The sequence below is a fragment of the Neophocaena asiaeorientalis genome, unplaced genomic scaffold, assembly GCF_003031525.2.
Source record: "Neophocaena asiaeorientalis asiaeorientalis breed wild unplaced genomic scaffold, Neophocaena_asiaeorientalis_V1.1 scaffold256, whole genome shotgun sequence".
In the NCBI taxonomy this organism is placed as follows: domain Eukaryota; kingdom Metazoa; phylum Chordata; class Mammalia; order Artiodactyla; family Phocoenidae; genus Neophocaena; species Neophocaena asiaeorientalis.
This window is the reverse complement of record NW_020185324.1, coordinates 3,610,617-3,629,772: the sequence shown is the minus strand read 5'-3', so window position 1 is coordinate 3,629,772 and position 19,156 is coordinate 3,610,617. Positions and strand designations below refer to the sequence as shown.

The 19,156-nt window shown below is 43.6% G+C and overlaps 1 protein-coding gene across 1 annotated transcript in view; it reads left to right on the top strand.

The window, feature by feature from the left end:
• Positions 1-19,156, top strand: part of LOC112392531 (histone-arginine methyltransferase CARM1-like) — a 249,916-nt gene that overhangs the window by 154,997 nt on the left and 75,763 nt on the right. Inside the window, exon 5 of the mRNA XM_024734291.1 lies at positions 14,752-14,862. Coding sequence (XP_024590059.1) covers positions 14,752-14,862 — 111 coding nt within the window. The remainder of the gene's footprint in view (positions 1-14,751; positions 14,863-19,156) is intronic.

Here is a 19,156-nt window from a genome sequence, read left to right as displayed (position 1 = left end):
AATGCTGTTTGCAGAATAGGGCTTGGGCCTGTATCCACATAAGGCTTCCTACCCCTTTTTTCCCCCCTCAAACTGAACTTTTCCTCTCACTGGTATGCTGAACATGTGGTCTCCCCAGACAAGTCCATAGCCTGCCCAGCAAGCTTCCACCTGGGGGACTCAAGAGCACATGCTTGGGTGGAGGATCGGCAGGCTGGCCCTTTCCAAGTACCAGCACTATGCAAGCTCAAACCATTTTCCAGCATCACCAGCCAGATAAGTCACTCCTATTAGGAGATAAAAAGAGGAAGGGGAGATGACCTCTCTTGCTTCTAGTACTGCCCACTCCTGGGAGTAAGTATCTCCTCCCCACTGGAAACTGAAGGAACAAATTGTGTCAGTTTTAATGTCCCAGGAATCCCCTCAGTCCTAGACAGACTAGGATAGTTGGTCACACTAACTCCAAATCTATCAAATCCACCACAAATCCAAAATGTTTAAAACTCCTTTTCTGTTTGCTTCATCATACAGAAGACCCTCCTTGAATGACCCCCCTCAGTCCATGGAGGATGCTACCTTTTTACTAAGCTCTTGTGTTCTTTCTCATTGAAATTGGTTACCTAAAAGGGCATGGGTTTAGAATGATCAATACCAATGGCTATTATTTATTGAGCAACTCAGGTATCTGCAAGCACCATGCTGAGAGCTTTCCATACAGTGTCTGTCTCAGTTCAGGCTGCTATAACAAAAATACCATAGACTGTGTGTCTTAAACAACAAACACTGATTTCTCATAGTCCAAGATCAATGTGCCTGTAGAGCTGGTGTCTGGTGAAGGTTCATTTCCTGGCTTGTAGACAGCAGCCTTCTCGCTGTATCCCCACATGGCTGAGAGAGAGAGGAAGCAAGCTCTCCTCTGTTTCTTCTTATAAGGGCACTAATCCCATCATGAGGGCTCCACCCTTGTGACCTAATTACCTCCCAAAGGCCACATACTCAAATACCATCACATTGGGGATTGGGGTTTCAACGTGTGGATTTTGGAGGGCACAAAAATTCAGTCTATAGCAGTTTCCTTTGATCTTCATTACAACTTTATTAGATAAAGACTAATATTTTTGCCATTTTAGAGATGAGAGAACTGAGACCTGGGAATGTTGATAATTTACCTGATTTTATACAACTGATAAATGAGAAAGCCAGAATTTGAACCCAGTTAACCTTACTTTAGAGCCCATGCACATAACCTGTGAAAGGCACTGCCATGGGAAGGTGGGTTGAAATTGCCAAGAGAGACTTTTGTTTCGCTGGGCTTAAGGGTGGAGTGAAAACATTGTGGTTACTTAAACATCCCCATGCAGGTATGAGGCAGCATTGCACTGTGGTTATGTGCATGAGTTCTGGAGCCAGAGAGCTGAGTTCAAACTCCAGCTTGGCCACCTGCTGTGCATGTGCCATAGACCTTTATCCTGTGCGCCTTGAGGTCTTGAACAGGTTATCTGAAGTCTCTGGGCTTCAATTTCCTTATCTGTGAGCATAGCAGCTACCTCCTAGAGTCCTTGCAGGATCAAGATGATACAATGCATAGGAAGTGCTTAGTATATTGCCTAAAATATCAACTCAGTCCATAATAGCAAGTATTATTATTATTGATGGTCTTGGGGATGGTGCTATAGTTTCTACCGCTGCAATCTACCGCTGCAATAATTTTAAATCTTTCAAATCTTGATTTCTTCATTCTGCCTCCTCCATGCAGTTTTAATGAAAATCCTCTCTTGGCCAGAGCACTGCTGGCTGAGAACCCCATTTGGAATCTATCCAGGAAACTGATGCTGCTGGAACCCACCCCCTCCCCCTCCTCAGAGTTTCTGTTAATTGCCATATGGCTATTTTTAGTTTCTTTTGCGTGTGCACTTGGAACAAGCAGGGAAAGTCCATCCTGCTGAGGGTACTGGGTTGTGTGAGCCGCAGGGTTTTAATTTGGAAATGTTTTGACACTTCATTTGTCAGGGCACCAGTTGCTGGAAACTTGTGAGAGTAAGCAGGAGCCGGGAGCTTATTATTTTTTTAAAATCAGCATTTTCACTAAAGGAGAGAATTCCCAGTGGCAACAGCTGCTTAGTGCATCCAAAAGTGAGGGTTGGCTTAGGCAGAAGGGATTCAGGGATTTGAAAGCTTAAAAGAAAACATAAATAACTACAACAAACATGCAAAGCAACCTGTTCAGATTGTCAGCTGATATTCAGATTTGCAGAGCCTGAGCTTCCGGCTCTTCCAGTTTGAGTTTTCTTTGGTGTGGACTTATCATCAGTTTGGTCGAATGTCCTTGAGTCCATCTCTGATCCTGCTCTGAAATTCTCTGACCTTAAAACACTGCTACTGCTTTATTTGGTTAACCTGGCACACTAATGAGGCCCAACCTTAATCACTGATGGAATCAAGGCTGTCACACAGGCCTGCCGGGTAGTCGTGCTGGCATGTGTTAAAACAGGTCTTGCTTCCTGAAAAAAATTTTAACCTCTTTAATGAGGTATGAAGCACGTACAAAAAGCTGTACATATTTAACGTATACAACTTGATGAGTTTAGGGATAAGTATACACCCATGAAACTATCATCACGATCTAGGCCATAACCATATCCATCACTTCCAAAAGTTTCCTCCTGTCCTCTTTATTTATAATGATAACTATTATTATTATTTTGTGATAAGAACACTTGACATAAGATCCACTCTCAGCAAATTTTTAAGTAATAAATACAGTATTGTTAACTGTAGGCACTAAGCTGTGAAATAGATGTCTAGGAAGTAAGAATTATTCATCTTTTTTTAAAATTTATTTATTTTTGGCTGCGTTGGGTCTTTGTTGCTGCGTGCGGGCTTTCTGTAGTTGCAGCGAGCGGGGGCTACTCTTCGTTGTAGAGTGCGGGCTTCTCATTTTGGTGGCTTCTCTTGTTGTGGAGCACAAGCTCTAGGCGCATGGGCTTCAGTAGTTATGGCACGTGGGCTTAGTAGTTGTGGTTCACAGGCTGTAGAGCGCAGGCTCAGTAGTTGTGGCACATGGGCTTAGTTGCTCCGTGGCATGTGGGATCTTGCCGGACCAGGGCTTGAACCCGTGTTCCCTGCATTGGTAAGCGGATTCTTAACCACTATGCCACCAGGGAAGATCAAGAATTATTCATCTTGCATGACTGAAACTTTGTACCCTTTGACTAATACTTTCCTGTTTCCCCCTTTCTCCAGCCCCTGGTTACCACCGATCTACTCTCTGCTTCTAAGAGTTTAACTCTTTTAGATACTTCATATAAGTGAAATCATGCAGTATTTGTCCCTCTGTGTCTGGCTTATTTCACTTGGAATGATGTCCTCCAGCTTCACCCATGTCGTCTGTCACATATGGCAGGATCTCCTTTCTTCTAAGGCAGCAGGGTATTCCATTGTGTGCGTATGCCACAGTATCTTTTATCCATTCTTCAAATCCTCCACATCTCGCTGCTGAGTGCTGTTAACCATTGACAGCAGCATCCTCATTTAGAACTGTGGAGGGAAGTGGGAAGAAAGGAAGTAACTCACGACTCCTGCTAGGTTCTTTGCATATCTTATCTCATTTTAATCCTTGCATGTTAGTCAGGGTTCTAAGCTGCCAGCATCAGAAACCAACTCTGCTAATTTAAGAAAAAAAGAAAAAAGAATTTCCGAAAAGGATATAGGATCATCAGAGAGCTAGGCGTGGAGGCTACAAGGAGAAAAATAATATCCAAAATCATGCTGCAGAATTGATCTCTGGGAGACATCCATGCAGCCAGACGTGGGCACCACAACCTGCATAGGCTTCACCCGCTGCTACCCTGGAGTGTTGTCCTTAGAACCTTTCTCTGTTGTGCTGCTGGAACCGGGAGGTGGCCATGACCGCACCTGAGCGGATTCTGTGCTGTCCTGCGTCTGGTGCAGTCAGCTTTACAGCGCAAGGTGCATCTTATCAGGAGAGCCCCGGTCATGCCTGTGCTTTAGCTTCAGGGATGCTGGAAAAGAGCAGCAGACACCTGTAACTTCCCAAGTGGGAGGCTGGTGCTGCCCCAGAAGTGGGACATTCTCCAAGCACAGGAAGGGGGTTCAGATGCTGAGAGGCACAGAAGAAAGGTAAACGCCTGCCACACCACACGACAAAAAAATTCAAGATATATTATTAGCCTGATAGTATAGAAAAGGGACCAGGGCTACATAAATTTAACTAACTTGCTTGAAGGTACACGACTGCTAAGTGGTAGAGCTATATGCGAACTCACATCGGCCGGGACTGCACAGTGATTCGGGGAGCAACATAAAGCCATTCTCTATATGTTTTAGGTTGATAATCAAACTGATATTTTATTTTATCTCTGTGATCTTTGGAACGTGTATGGGGGCAGGATGTGATAGTGAAAAATGATCTCTGATACATCTATATATCTCTGCCTGTCTAGTGTGTGTGTGTGTGTGTGTGTGTGTGTGTGTGTGTGTTTCCCTATGGCTTGGACTTTGGAGGCCGTTTTAGTTTCCTAGGGCTGTCATAACAAATTACCACAAACTAGGTAGCTTAGAACAGCAGAATTTTATTCTCTCACAGTTCCAGAGGTCAGAAGTCCAAAACCAGGGCGTCAGCACGCCCACGCTCCCTCTGAAGGCTCCAGGGGAAGATCCTTCCTTGCCTCCTTCTAGCTTCTTGAGGCTGCTGGCAGTCCTTGGTGTTCCTTGACTTGTAGATGCACCACTCCAATCTCTTCTTTGTCACGTGGCATTCTCCCCATGTGTCTGTGTCTCTAATGTCAATTTCTCTCTCCTTGTAATGACTCCAGTCACAATGGATTTAGGGCTCACCCTAATCCAGTATGACGTTATCTTAATTTGCTATATCTGTAAAAACCCTATTTCCCAATAAGGTCACATTCACAGGTTCTGGGTAGACATGAATTTTGGAGGACACTATTCGACCTAGTACCGAGGCCGAGGTTCACGTTAGGTCATATATCACAAAAACTCATCCCTGGGATAAATTCTCTGTAATACAGGTGAGGAGAAAGAGGTAGAAAATGGATGTTGGTCTTAACTGATCTCTTTGGCCCCTTAAGCTCGAAGGGGGTGTCCACATAGATTTCCTGAATGTGAGTAAAGCAGATGGCGTGTCTGTGCCAGGATTCTCCTGAGCTTTGAATAAAATCTGCTCCTGTAAGAGTACTGGAGAAAGATGCCAGAATCAGCAGAGGAAAATGCTTTCATTTGGTATGAAAGCAAAGTGCAGCTTTCAAGGAGAGCCAAGAAGACTGAATAAACAACGATCACAGACTGTCTTTCAGGGCATTTGGGAAAGAGGGAGCTAAGGACTTTAATGCAGTAGATGGATTTTCTAGTCAAGATATCTATGCTCCAAGCCTGTCTCTGTACCTTTCAAGATGCTGACATGTGACCTTAATCTCTCTGGGGTTAATTTTCAAATGGGATAAAAACACTTAACACATGGTGGCTATAAGAATTCAGTGAACTGCTATACCAGAATCTCAGCACAGCATCAGAATTCTGCGGACACACTGGGCAATTTGAATCAGAAATCACTGGCACTTAACTGGGCTTATTAGGGTAAACTAGGTTATGCTGCTGTAACAGTCAACCCCCAGACCTCAGTGGTTCAAACCAATAGAGCTTTATATCGTGCTCATTTAATCCATTATAGGTTAGCGAAGGGCTGCATTTTGTCTCATTCTCACTCAAGGACCCAGGCCGAGGAAGCAGCCTCCATGTGAAACAGGACTAGTCCCTGTTGCAGAGGGAAGCGGAGCGTGGCAGAGCACACTCCTTGTTCTTATATCTTCCACCTGAAAGGGACCCATGTTCACTTCTGACCACATTACATGGTCCAAAGCAAGTCATGTGGTCACTCCTAATTCCCAGAGAGCAAGGGATACAATTCTACCATGTGCCCATAAGGAGAACCAGAAATATCTGGTAAGTGGCACTAATGACTATCATACCAGATGCCACTCTTGCAAAATCATTAAAGAAGGGACAGATTGCTAAGGTGAAATTCGCAGTGCCTCAGCTCTGCATGGGAGGGAACTAGGAAAAAAAGAGGTTTGAAAAAAATCAGTATTTCACTGGTATGGTTTTACTGGCTAACTTACTGTGAACTTCTGCCTGGTGGATTCTCTTCCCACTACAGTTAAGGCATTTCAGAAACATCTTAGGGTTGAATTTCTAAACCGTTCCCATTCCCTCTAAGACAGTGCCGTGAAGGAAGGGCCAGTTTGGAGCAATGACTGACTTTGTTAAAGGCTTATATAGAAGACTCTATGCAACAGTAACTTCTGAAGTAGATGTCTTTGTCTTAAAATCTGCTTTCCAGGATAAAAATGTAAGTGGATAAATAGGATAAAGTCAGTAAAAAAGGAGTTAAATTGCTGTACTAGAACCTGGTCTTTTCCAGCACTGAACCAGGAATTGGGCATTGATGAACTTAAGAGCTTGTGCCTGTATCTTCGTTTTGCTTGATTTCCTAAATCTGAGGTACTGACACACTCAACTCCAGAGTGATGGCTTAGGTTTAGAATTTAGAAGTTCAGAAACCCGGAAAAGACAGAATCACAGAAAAATGTCAGTAAACATGTTGAATTTTGTTTAAGTAGCACCATTTTCTTAGCCTCAGTCCCATAAATCACAGATCATGCAGCAAAGGCTTATGTGGTAGTATTTTCTTAGGGAGGGCAGTCTCAGTGGAGCAGGAGAGAGGCAGAGCAGACAGGGGGAGAGCAGGTGTGAGAGAGGGTGTTACTGAGCTTGCCACAGCTCGATGAGAGACTGATCACTCGGTGTCACCGGACATCATCAGGGAGGTCATATGAAGCCACTCTGTCTTCAAACAGTTCATCGGAGGAGAAAAGGAGAATGACGTCTCCATTGGCTGCCATCTCCCACTGGTGGAGCACGCCCCCGCAGGGTGTTAACTCCCTACTCTTCATGGTGCACGTGCATGCGTGCCAAGTGGGTACTGTCGTGCCTGCCCCATGCCTCAGCTGCGACAAGGGCACTGCGGTAGGAGGCAAGGGACAAAGTGCATGGGGTGTGAGTGAGGTGGGCACTGTTTCATTGTACCCGTGAGCAATGTGAGGGAACAGGAGAAGCCTCCGCAGCAAACTCCTTCAGCTGTAGCAGCAGCAATGAAACTCAGCTCCATGTTTCAAAGACCAGTACAAGCAATTCCTAGGGCCACTCTGGCCGGCCAGCAAGGCGAGCGTTCCATTCTGGCATGCTACAAAAACTGAAGGTGTTATAAATATCCCCCAAGCCAGGAACCTGGGAGTCAGGCTAGACTTTTTCTTTTCCTTTCCAGTTTCCAAATTCTTTAGCTTCTTTTAATCCAGCATTTTTGCAACTCCTCTTCCCCTTTGTCCCACAGCTGATTCTTTATTCTCATTGTTACTGTATCTTTCCTGGAGGATTGCACATGTTTTCCGATTAGTTTCCCTACTTGTCCCAGTTAAGATAGCTTTGGCCTCCAGCAGGAGGAAATCCCTACTTAAATTGACTAAAATGTTGGAGGTAGTATGATTCTGAGGTGTTTTAATTCATTTTCTCTGAGCATCACATTTCAATTTAACCACGTCCAAGAAAGAAGAAACATCTTTCTTACGTCTGTCTTAGAAGGGGGAAAACCTTTCCAGTAGCTCCCAGCAGACTTCCCCTCAGGTCTCATTAACATTTTATCACACACGCAAGTGTAGTGATCACTGGCAAGAGAAACGGAACCACTTACTATTGCCCTGGACCAATCAGGATCCCCTCCCTGGGACTGGGGATGGTTAACCGCACAGAGGAGGATAAATACTCAAGAAAGTGAGGTTCTGATAGGAAGTAAGAAGGGACTGATGTTAATTCGGAACCACCAGTGTCTGCACCACACCCTCTGATCCTGTGCCCTCCAGTCCACGCCACCACTGTGATGCTGCTGAAACACAACTATGAGATAATTCTTCCACTGAAAACTCTTCTGCGATCCTTCTTTGCTTAAGGATTAAGTCCAAGCTCTTAGTGTCGTATACAAGACCATCTACAAGCAAGCATCAACTTTTGCTCTTGCCATGTTAATTTCTCAACCATGCCCCCCACCTGTACCTCTAACACACGCATCACGCTCCTGAGAAGATCTGCTGCCTCCCAGACATGACTGGCTCTACCATTCTTGGGTGCCTTTGTTCAGACTGCTCTCAGTCTGGAGCTCTTGCCACCCCCTCCATTCACATGGCACACGTAGACTTACCTTTTGATTTTCACTCCTCGGGTCATCTCAGTGAAGTCTTTCCAGAATCCTTGGTAGAGGAGACTAATCCTCCTTCATAGTTTCACTGGGTCCATTATGTAATACTATCCTTGCCACTGTAACACATCATTATGCTTCTTCCTACTAGGCAGTCATGTTATTTTCATCTTTGCATTCCCAGCATCTAGCAGCATTTGGCACAATGGGTAATAGAAGGCACTCTTGATGTCTGATGAATGATTGAGTGCCTGCGGGTTTAGAGCTGAGTGAGCTAGTCTGAGTCTATTGGCAGCATATGAAGGGGGTTAATCATGGAGAGAGAAGGTAGGAGTGATTAGCATCTTTGTATTTTCTGTAATAATAGAGAAAAATAGTTGGAGAACTGGTGAAAGGGTGGTTAAAAGATTGGTGAAGGGTTTATCCTCTGCCAGAAGACCGGGTGGAATGAAACAAGGGTGCTCATAAGTATTATTTATTCATTATTTAAATACAGGTAACCCTTTTGTTGAAAGCAAGTTTCACTGCACAGAGATGCAGAGTTCTGTCTTACGGGGAGCTATCACAGCAGAATTCTTCTGCCATAGAGAAAGTTCTAATTATCTGAACAAGATTTAAGCCTAAGCTGCCAAGGCCATCAGGGGATGTCTTCTGCAACTCTTGAAGTGATTTGGAATTTTCCTTCTTTGACAAACGCTAGAGGAAGAGATGTGATGGACCGCAAAAGGCTGTGTAGTTCTCTCATTCTGTTTCTGCTTGGAAGCTGTTCAGTCACCCTGTTGGTCAACAATTTGGATGTTGGAATAGTTGGGCGCAGTCTGTGGGGTAGGGAGCCCATGGCAGGTAACTATGATGATAAAGTACATGACAATGGAAGAGCATGGGGTACTTGTAACTTGGGGTGATTCAGTGGAGATATCTACAGATATAATAAAATAATGGCTGGAAGAAGCAGCAATGGCTGTGGAAGTGCCAAGTGGGTAGGACACAATTTCGGAGTATAAGGCATACAGAAATGACAGTTGGGATATTGCAATTCAGAGCAGCCGTTGATATGCTCAAGCAAATAAAGAAAGAATGAATAAATAATAAATGGCGTAACTGGAAGAATTGAGTGTGGGATAATCAGGACCTCAGTATTGGAAGACAGTTATAAAACTGTAGGGTGAAAAGAAGGCTAAATAGGACAGACATTACTGTAGCCTGAACAACACAGAAAATAGAATTGAAAATGAAGGGAGTATCTAAGAGCATAGGGTTTCAACTAGGTACGTTTGTTTTTATCTCATCGCTGCCATTTATTTATTTTATTTTATTTTTTGCGGTACGCGGGCCTCTCACTGTTGTGGCCTCTCCCGCTGCAGAGCACAGGCTCCAGACGCGCAGGCTTAGCGGCCATGGCTCACGGGCCCAGACGCTCCGTGGCATGTGGGATCTTCCCGGGCTGGGGCACGAACCCGCATCCCCTGTATCGGCAGGTGGACTCTCAACCACTGTGCCACCAGGGAAGCCCCTCTGCCATTTATTAAGTGTATGACTTCAACTCCATCTGATTCTCAGTCTCTTTATGTGCAACATGGAGAAAATAATGGTACCCACATTAGATAGTTGTCATCATGAGTAAATAAGGTAAAAGTACTAAGCAAACATAGTACATAATAAGTATAAAAATAATGGTACATATTTATTTTTACTTTATTAGTCAAGGGTAGTTTCGTTTCATGTTTTCTTAAGGACCTGGATGTTCTTTGTTAATTTTAACCTAGTGAATCCAAATAAATAGCTTTGAATCCTCTTGGGGCTTGTTAGACCTGTTCAGACATTTTTGCAGGATTTCTTTGCCTAGGAAGCAATAAGAGCATGTAATTAAAATCATCTGTACAAGCAAAATGACCTTATATTTTTAATACTTCAAAAATTTTATTTACAAATAAATTCACAGAACTTTTGGCCACTGTTACATGGATCAATTGTTGACTTTTCCCCATTAGTCCTGACAAGAATTTCATACCATTTTCTGGTGCTGCCCCATATAAGCCCCAAATTAGCCATTTTTATAGTTAGTGCCTGTGTATCCAGGGGAAGCTGAGGATGAATTCTCTCTCTAGAGGAACATTGTATACCAGAGCTAACTGGATTGTAATGTACTGACAATATGACAATGTCCAAAGAAAGTCATCCTTTGAAGGATGCTTAAGAGCACAAGATTGAAGAGGATGCGTTACGCTGGTATAAGGTACTTTCTTAGGGAGGTAACAGATTCGCGCTGTATCTTTTGGATCATGAATCTGTTCCCTATCTGTGGTAGTGAGACACATTTTTATTTTTCAGTTCGTTTAACAAAGATTTAGTGAGTGTTTTTACTGTGTGTCAGACCCCATGCTATATCAGGGATTCAGTAGTGACCAAGAAGCAGATAGAGGTCTCTCCGTTAATGAAGGGGAGGGAGCAGAAATTAATCAAATAATCCCTCTTTGAATGAAAAATTATAACTGTGATGAATGTTATGAAGGAAGGGTTTGAGTAAGTGAGCAGTGGTTGAGAGTGTGCCTGCCGATGCAGGGGACACGGGTTCGTGCCCCGGTCCGGGAAGATCCCACACGCCGCAGAGCGGCTGGGACCGTGAGCCATGGCCGCTGAGCCTGCGCATCCGGAGCCTGTGCTCTGCAATGGGAGAGGCCACAACAGTGAGAGGCCCGCGTACCGCAAAAAAAAAAAAAAAAGAAAGCGTAGAGCTGGAGGACTTTACTTAGCCTGGGAGGGGAGCCAAGGCTAAGGAAGTCTTCCCTGAGGGAGAGCTATTTGAGATCTGAAGGATGAGTTGATGTATCAGCCAGGGTTCCTGCAGAGTTAAATAACAGGACCATTTACAATGACGTGGGCAGAGTACAGGGAACCAACATGGTACGGTGAAGCGCCCTGGCACTACCAAGAGTGGGGACCTGTTATCACCCCTTGACCTAAAGGGGGAGGGGGAAGGGGAGGTTACTGGAAACCTGAGAGAATAGTCATAGCCCTAAGAGATGGAAGCCCAGCAAGGGCTGTGGCCTTTGGTAGAGGGGACACAGCCAGTCCATGGAGACCTGGGCGGGAGGAAGCCAGGAGAATAAGTCTTCTGACCGCACTGTCCTCACTCCCTCTGACCTCCTGTTGTCTTTTCTCTTGGGCGATCCCAGCCGGAGGCCAATAGCGTGGAGCCATCGGAAGTGTTTAGAGTGTGGTGTGGTCAGATTTACATCTCTTCACAGTCCACCCTTTCCTCCCATCTTTTGCTGCACAGAAGGATGGCCATGGTGCTACAGACAGCCGAGCACTGGGTACTCATCCAGCTCTGCCCTTTACCGGTAGCGTTACCTTGGGCTGGAAACAGTCTCTCCAAGCCTGTTTCCTTCTCAGTACAACGGGGACATAACTATCTACTCTCCATCCCGGCGGAGCATGAGGATCAAATAGGTAGTGTCTGGGGAACGTCCTTTGGAGACTGGAAACTGCTTTACACGTGGAAGAGGATTTTATTACTCTCTTTTTGCCTCTGTCTGAGGTGAGATACTTTTCCCTAGGATAAGAAAGTATAACTTAATGTCTGCCAAGGTCCTCAAACAGACCCAGTTCTGTGATGGCCTACCAATGGTAGAATAAAACATGGGCTCAATATAATCTTCTGTGAGGACAAGAAAACGTGATTAGAGGCAGCTCCAAGGCTTCCTGAGGTGCCAAATAAGACGGTGTAACATAATTATGTCCTGTCTTCTCCTAACCTGGGAAACCCCAGCTGGAAAGGGCTGAAAGAGTGTATTTCCATTAGAGCCTAAATACTTGCTTGGACTTGTTTGTTTTTCACCAGAGAATAAATTCTCAGCCTTCCTCAGCTTTGTTTCCAACGTTTCATGGCTTACATAGACAGGGCAAAATGTCCCTCCCTCTCCTCTCCCTCTCCTACAGGCCCCAGACTGAAAATTCACTTGTTAACTTTTTAAATATACACACAAGCGGGAAACAGAGGGCATTATCTGGGTAATGCTAGCAAAAGATCAGATTCTTTTTCAAGGGCTATGCTCTGTTTTGAAATAGCCAAATGAATAAGGTTGTTTTACCTTGAAATTCGTTATTGAAATAAGGTATTTGGACAACAGTTCATAATTTTTCGGCTCTTCTCTAGGTAGGGTCTGGGCCTGTCAATGCATCTTCCTACCAAAAGGACTAATTTGGCAAAAAGCTGAACCGTATCAGCCTCCCTCCCATCTCTGAATTTTTCTCTCTCTCCCTGTTCTCTCTGTCTGCTGTCTCTCTCCCAGTGGTAAAATGTTTCTTTGGTTTTTAGTCTGCAGGGTTAAGAGAAGTGAAAAACACTGCTCTAAGATGTGCTTCATGACACCCTAATAAAAGAGACAAAGTGTTCCCTTCACACATTTCTAGGACGACTGTCAACCAGAGCAAGCAGGTGCAATTTCTATTGTATCTTAATTTTGTATCCATATTTTGGACTGAGCATAGTATCTAAGGTATTATATTTTAAAATTTATTCATTTATTTTTGGCTGCATTGGGTCTTCATTGCTCTGCACGGGCTTTCTCCAGTTGCAGCGAGCGGGGACTTCTCATTGCGGGGGCTTCTCCTGTTGTGGAGCACAGGCTCTAGGCGTGTGGGCTTCAGTAGTTGTGGCACGCGGGCTCAGCAGTTGTGGCTTGCTAGCTCTAGAGCACAGGCTCAATAGTTGTGGCACACGGGCTCAGCTGCTCTGCGGAATGTGGGATCCTCCCGGACCAGGGCTCGAACTCATGTCCCCTGCATTGGCAGGCGGCTTCTTAACCACTGCGCCACTAGGGAAGTCCTATTATATTTTTCATTGAAGAACGCTCTGGAAAGGTTCTTCTGGATATGGTGCATCTTTTTAGGGGGCCATGGATTGCACTCTCCAACCTACAGCCTCCTCTCTCTAGACAGCTGTCATGGGTGTTCTTTCAATAAACCCAGGACCATGTGAAGATGAAGTATTTCCTAGGGAGGATGAGGAGAAGTGAATGGTGGTATTTCTAAAAGTATAGACAGCCTGACAGCAAATTCCAGAGACTGGGTGACATTTTAAATTAGTAATGCTCCTAATTATCCAAACCCTAGGAGACCATATGGAATACAGCCACAGCTCTAGGATTAATATGAGTGAGCACCGTGAACCCATCACTAACAGCATGTTCTCTTAGAATAATGGCACCGTATCTGTGCCAGCACAGTGTGGTACTGCAGTTAAAACACAGATACGCACATGCACAACCTCTGATATTCCCTATTTTTTGGAAAAATTTTCCTACTATCAAAGTAAAAAAAAAAAACTATTATAAATTTTCCTGAAAAAAGTAATACTGTGTTTCCTTGTCATTCATTGCCTGTTGGTATTGCTGGGTTAAAATATCAGATTTATAAAAGTGAAATTAAATAATCAACATGTGATTTTATAGAACATGAGCTTGGAAGGCAGAAGTGCCCAGATTCAACTCCTGGCTCCCCTACTTACTGCTAGGTGAACTTGGGCTCATTCAGTGTCTCTGATTTTCAGTTTGTCATCTCACAAGTGGCCATCATAATGCTATCTATTCGTACATTTATTGTGAGGATTTAGAGCCAAGTGAAATGCCTTGCTCAATGCTAGTGCTAAAAGATGCTAAGAATAAAAGTCACTGATGAGACAGAAATCCAGGAGCCTGAGATTTCAGTGATCAGACTGAGCTTCAGACCTCAGCTTCAGCTGTGCCTGGGGCCAGGGCCCCAATCCATACTGTCCTTCTCTTCCTCGCAGCATGCAGGTCCACATGTTGGTTGGTCCCTTTGTGCCAGTGAATGGTGGTCTTTCTGATTGAAGTCGTAGGTCTGAACAGAGAATAGAAGTTTCTGTAAATTCTATGTGTCCACTGTCTTAATACCCTCCATATAAACCTCCCCAACTTTTTGGAGGGGGCCTAAAAAAAAAAAGCACATATCTCACTTTTGGATTTTTAAAGACTGTCTTCAATTTTTCCTGAATATATATACACACACATACACATATAATATGCATATACATATGTATATATGTATATAATGCTAAACATTATTTGAGACAGTTTTCATTTTGTTCATGCTGACAGGTAGGGTAAGCAAATTCATTCATGACCCACTACTTTTCTTGGCCCTACACATCCTAAAAGTACACCATGTTACAAAGAAACTGTAGTAATGATAACGATCATTTGAAAAACACCAATTATACACTAAGCGCTTTGTATACACTTCATACTAATCCCCACAGTAAACCTTAAAAGGTGGGTATTATTAACCCCATTTAACATAGGAGAAAAAGAAGTCTCACAGAGATTCATAACTTGGCCAAGGTAAGACCACTTGTAAAAATCACAGCTAGTACTTTGATCACAATGCCCAAAGTTGGCATGGTGCCAGCAGCTAAGCTCCAGTTTGTGTGTTCACCCCTTTTTTGTCTTTTCCTTTCCTTCCAGGTTGTTCTAGATGTGGGCTGTGGATCAGGAATACTGTCATTTTTTGCTGTACAGGCCGGAGCTCGGAGAGTCTATGCAGTTGAGGCCAGTTCAGTAGCACAATATGCTGAGGTAAGTGGTTGTATTTTTACGGCAATTACTAACCAGGTCTTCAGTAAACTTCAGGGGTCTAAGTGATGGACCTTTCACATAGGTCATTTTAGAAGAATTTTTGTTCTACCAGTCTTGAGGTTTTTTTCTTGTTGGGATGTTACTCCTGAAAGAGCCCACCTTCACTGTAGTGATTGATATGAAAACAATTATTTTAAAAATTTCTTCACGATACTAAAATTATAACAGAACTTTCTTGGGCCTGGGGGAGATGAATGCTGTCTTATCTTTAATGACCTACTGAGGTGAGGAGTCAGACATCCCTGGAGCTAGGTTTATTTTTTTTCTTAAATGCTGTACTGACAATAACTGCACCACTCACGTTAAATTTCAATATTGGTTTAAGGGACTGTTGCTACCTGATTGTAGTTGGAGCACGGGCAGATGTCTGTGCTTCTTTTTCAGATTTCAGGTTCTGACTAGAGGACAGGGAGATGCTTTGTTTTAAATATGGTACTCCATTATCCTCATAAAATGTGTACAAATATTGGAGAATAAGTCAAGGGTCAAGTAATAATAGCTTTCAGTAATATTTGGATGTAATAACAGCCCAGTCAAGCTGCAGAGCTGGATGTGTGTGTACACGTGCATGCACAGGGTAGTGTGCTTGTCATCCACACCTGGAGAAGGCCTGCATTTAAATGAGGGATAGAATGGCAGATAGAGAGGGAAGCCTGGCTGCTGCTTCTGAGGAGCATCCTGGAACTTTCCTCCCACCTGGGACAAGTGCTAGCTCTGAGTGATGGTTGGGTTTGGATTGAATGACCCAGAAGGGGCCGGAGACCAGTAGACAGTATGGCATGTTCGGAAGGAAAGACTGCCAGGGCCTGATGGCTGGCATGTTCTTACACTCTCTTCTTCTGACAAGTCTTGGATAAAATATTTCTGGTCATTTGCTTACGTACCAATTCTTAAGAGTCATTTTTATTAACTATTAGGTGCACACAAAAGAATATTTGTAAAATGTGTACATTTTAATACTTGAAAATGTGTACATTTGTGAAATGTGTCAAGAATAACAATACAATGAATGTGTGTCCACTACGTCTCTTTTTTTTGGCCATGCCACGTGGCTTGCGGGATCTTAGTTCCCTCACCAGGGATCAAACCCATGTCCCCTGCAGTGGAAATGTTGAGTCTTAACCACTGGACAGCCAGGGAAGTCCCAGCTATGTCTTTTAAGAGATAGGCCATTAGCATTTCCATTAAAGGTTCATGTGTCTTGTCTTGATCACGTCTCTTTTCTGCCCTAAATAGAGGTAACCGCTATCTTTAAATTTTGTTAATCACGTTCTCACTGTTCTTTACTGCATATGTTTCTGTCCCTAACAACATATCCTTTATGAACTTTCCATAAATGGAATCGTAATGTATGTACCCTATAATTTGCTTTTTTCACCCAGGATGATGCCCCTGAGGGTCATTTTGTTGATGCATACAGCCATTGTTTACTCCTCTTCAGTGCTGGATAGCGTTCTATTATATGAAACGCTCAGTGCACTGAGCTGTTGACGGACTTTGGATGGCTTCCATTGTAAAAGTATTTTTATGAATATTCTTATACACACTCCCCACTGCATCTGTGCTGGAGTTTCTCAGTATATACCCAAGAGTAGAATTGTTGGGTAATAGGGCATGTATACCTTCACCTCTGTTCTGTGACACCAAATTGTTTTCCAAAGTGGTGGTTCCAATTTTTACTCCCTGCAGCACTTAATGAGAGTGCCATTGTTCTCCAACTTTGTCAACACTTGATATTGTCACGCTTTGGAATTCTTGCCAATCTGGTGTTTATTACATAATTGTGGTTTTAATTTGTATTTTCTACTCACTAATGACTTTGAGTATCTTTGCACAGTGTTTGGCCATTTGTACTTTCTCTTCTGTGAAATACCTGTTACAATTTTTTTGACAGTTTTTCTTTTGAATCGTTATACTATAATTCATTTGTAGAAATGATTTCTATATTCTCGATATTAATTCTATTCAGTTATACATGTGAAAAATGTCTTCACCCAGTTTTGTACCTCACTTTTTCTCTTTATGGAGTTCTAAATAAGATTTAAATGTGGAATTCTAAATAAGAAAAGAGGAAGGGCTTCCCTGGTGGCACAGTTGTTGAGAGTCTGCCTGCCGATGCAGGGGACACGGGTTCGTGCTCCGGTCCGGGAGGATCCCACATGCCGCGGAGCGGCTGGGCCCGTGAGCCGTGGCCGCTGAGCCTGTGCGTCCGGAGCCTGTGCTCCGCAGCAGGAGAGGCCACAACAGTGAGAGGCCTGCGTACCGCAAAAAAAAAAAAAAAAAGAATGCATTCAGGGCCAGGGATGGTAAGAATCTTCTCAAAGCATGGCTTTAAGGACAGCCTGGTCCCTCCTGATGGAAACCATGGCTTCCGCCGCACTCCTGGCTGTTGCCATGGGTGTCATGAGATGTCCCCCCGTGGGCCAGGCCTTTCACCCTTGCAGAGGATGGTCTGCACCAGCTCTTGGTTTCTGCTGCTTCTGCTGACACTCGTCTGTACAATTTGTGGGCGGCAAAGGAGAGTGTAAGCAGCACACAAAAGATTTTCACTCCAAGAATAGGCCTCAGTAGCCTCTCGGCACACAGTACATGGTGCTACTTTCCACCTTTTCATTATTTGGTAATTGAACCAGCAGACATTTAATTCTTTTCTCTGGAGTCTTCATTAAATTGCTCAGAAAATATAAAATTGTAACAAGAAAGAAAAATGTATAAATTTAACTACCATTTCCTGTCCATGGATTCTTCTCATGAAAGGCTTCTGGGCTTTAAGTAAACAACATTTTCAGCTTGCATAGAATTCAGTTTCAGTCACATTCAGTGGCTCAAACTGATTTTGTAAGGGCTGACCTCAGATGACGAGATGATGCGAATGACTCCTTGTCTGCAGGGCATGCACATTTAGTCATTTTTTGCAGGATGGTCATGAACCTGCCCAGGTACAGCCATATGCTTTCACCCTGGGCCACATCTGACATTTCTGGGTTAGTAACAAGAGATCATTCTTGTCCAAGGAACAGGGCAGAACTAAAGATCTCCCGTGGGTTCCCAACCCATGAGCCTGCCCACCTCTAAAGGGCAGCTATCTCTTGCTGTTTTTTTCTTTTCTTATTATGAAACATAAAGCTGAAGCCCTCAGATCATACAGACCAAATGGGGAAAAAAGGCATTAATCCAATTTATACATATATTATACATATACATATATATATAGTCAAGGGGAGGCTGTTTCTTAACTTAAAATTGTGCACGAACGCATGTCATGTGTCTCCATATAGATGATAAATTCCTTGAAGGGCCAGGAGATTAAAAGACTATGAGGGTAAGCAATCATGAATAGATTTATGTGTTGTAGTCAATTTAAACTTACAACAAAGCTCTCTGGCTCTTAGATTTAACAGTGTTCATAATAATTATTGGACCACTTAACAATTAGACTTTACTAGCACACAGTTCCTCTATATGCTTCATTAGGAAGACTTCTAAGGAGTCAGACCAAGTATTTCTACGTCATGGGTGGTGGAAGTAAAGGCAGGTGGAATTGGAGCTATTGTGACGCTGCCTTTCTAGACCTGCTGGATTCATAATCTAGGGCTGCTCTGTCCAGTACGGTAGCCACTAGACGTGTGGCTCTTTACATGTAAATATAAACTAATTTTTAAAATATCTTTATTGTAATATAATTGCTTTACAACGTTGTGTTACTTTCTGCTGTATAACAAAGTGAATCAGCTATATGTATACACATATTCCCATATCTCCTCCCTCTTGCGTCTCCCTCCCTCCCACCCTCCCTATCCCCACCCTCTAGGTGGACACAAAGCACCGAGCTGATCTCCCTGTGCTATGCAGCTGCTTCCCACTAGCTATCTGTTTTACATTTGGTAGTGTATATATGTCCATGCCACTCTCTCACTTCGTCCAAATTAAATTTCTTAGTAGCACGAGCTGCCTTTTAAGTGCTCAGTAGCCACAAGTAGCTAGTGGCTGTCATATTGAACAGTGAAAATACAGAATATGTCCCTCATCAAAGAAAGTTCTAGTGGGTAGCACTGATGAAGAGGACACAGGTGGCCATACATCACTTTTCTGGCATGTGATGGCCAGGCTGGTGGCTGTGTTCCCTGCCAGGTATTGGCAGCCATGGCCAGGTCAGACTGGTTTGATGTTAGGTGAGGCAGCCCTCCCCAATCCCTCTTGCTCTGGGCATTGTTTATCTTTCCCTTATTTATGT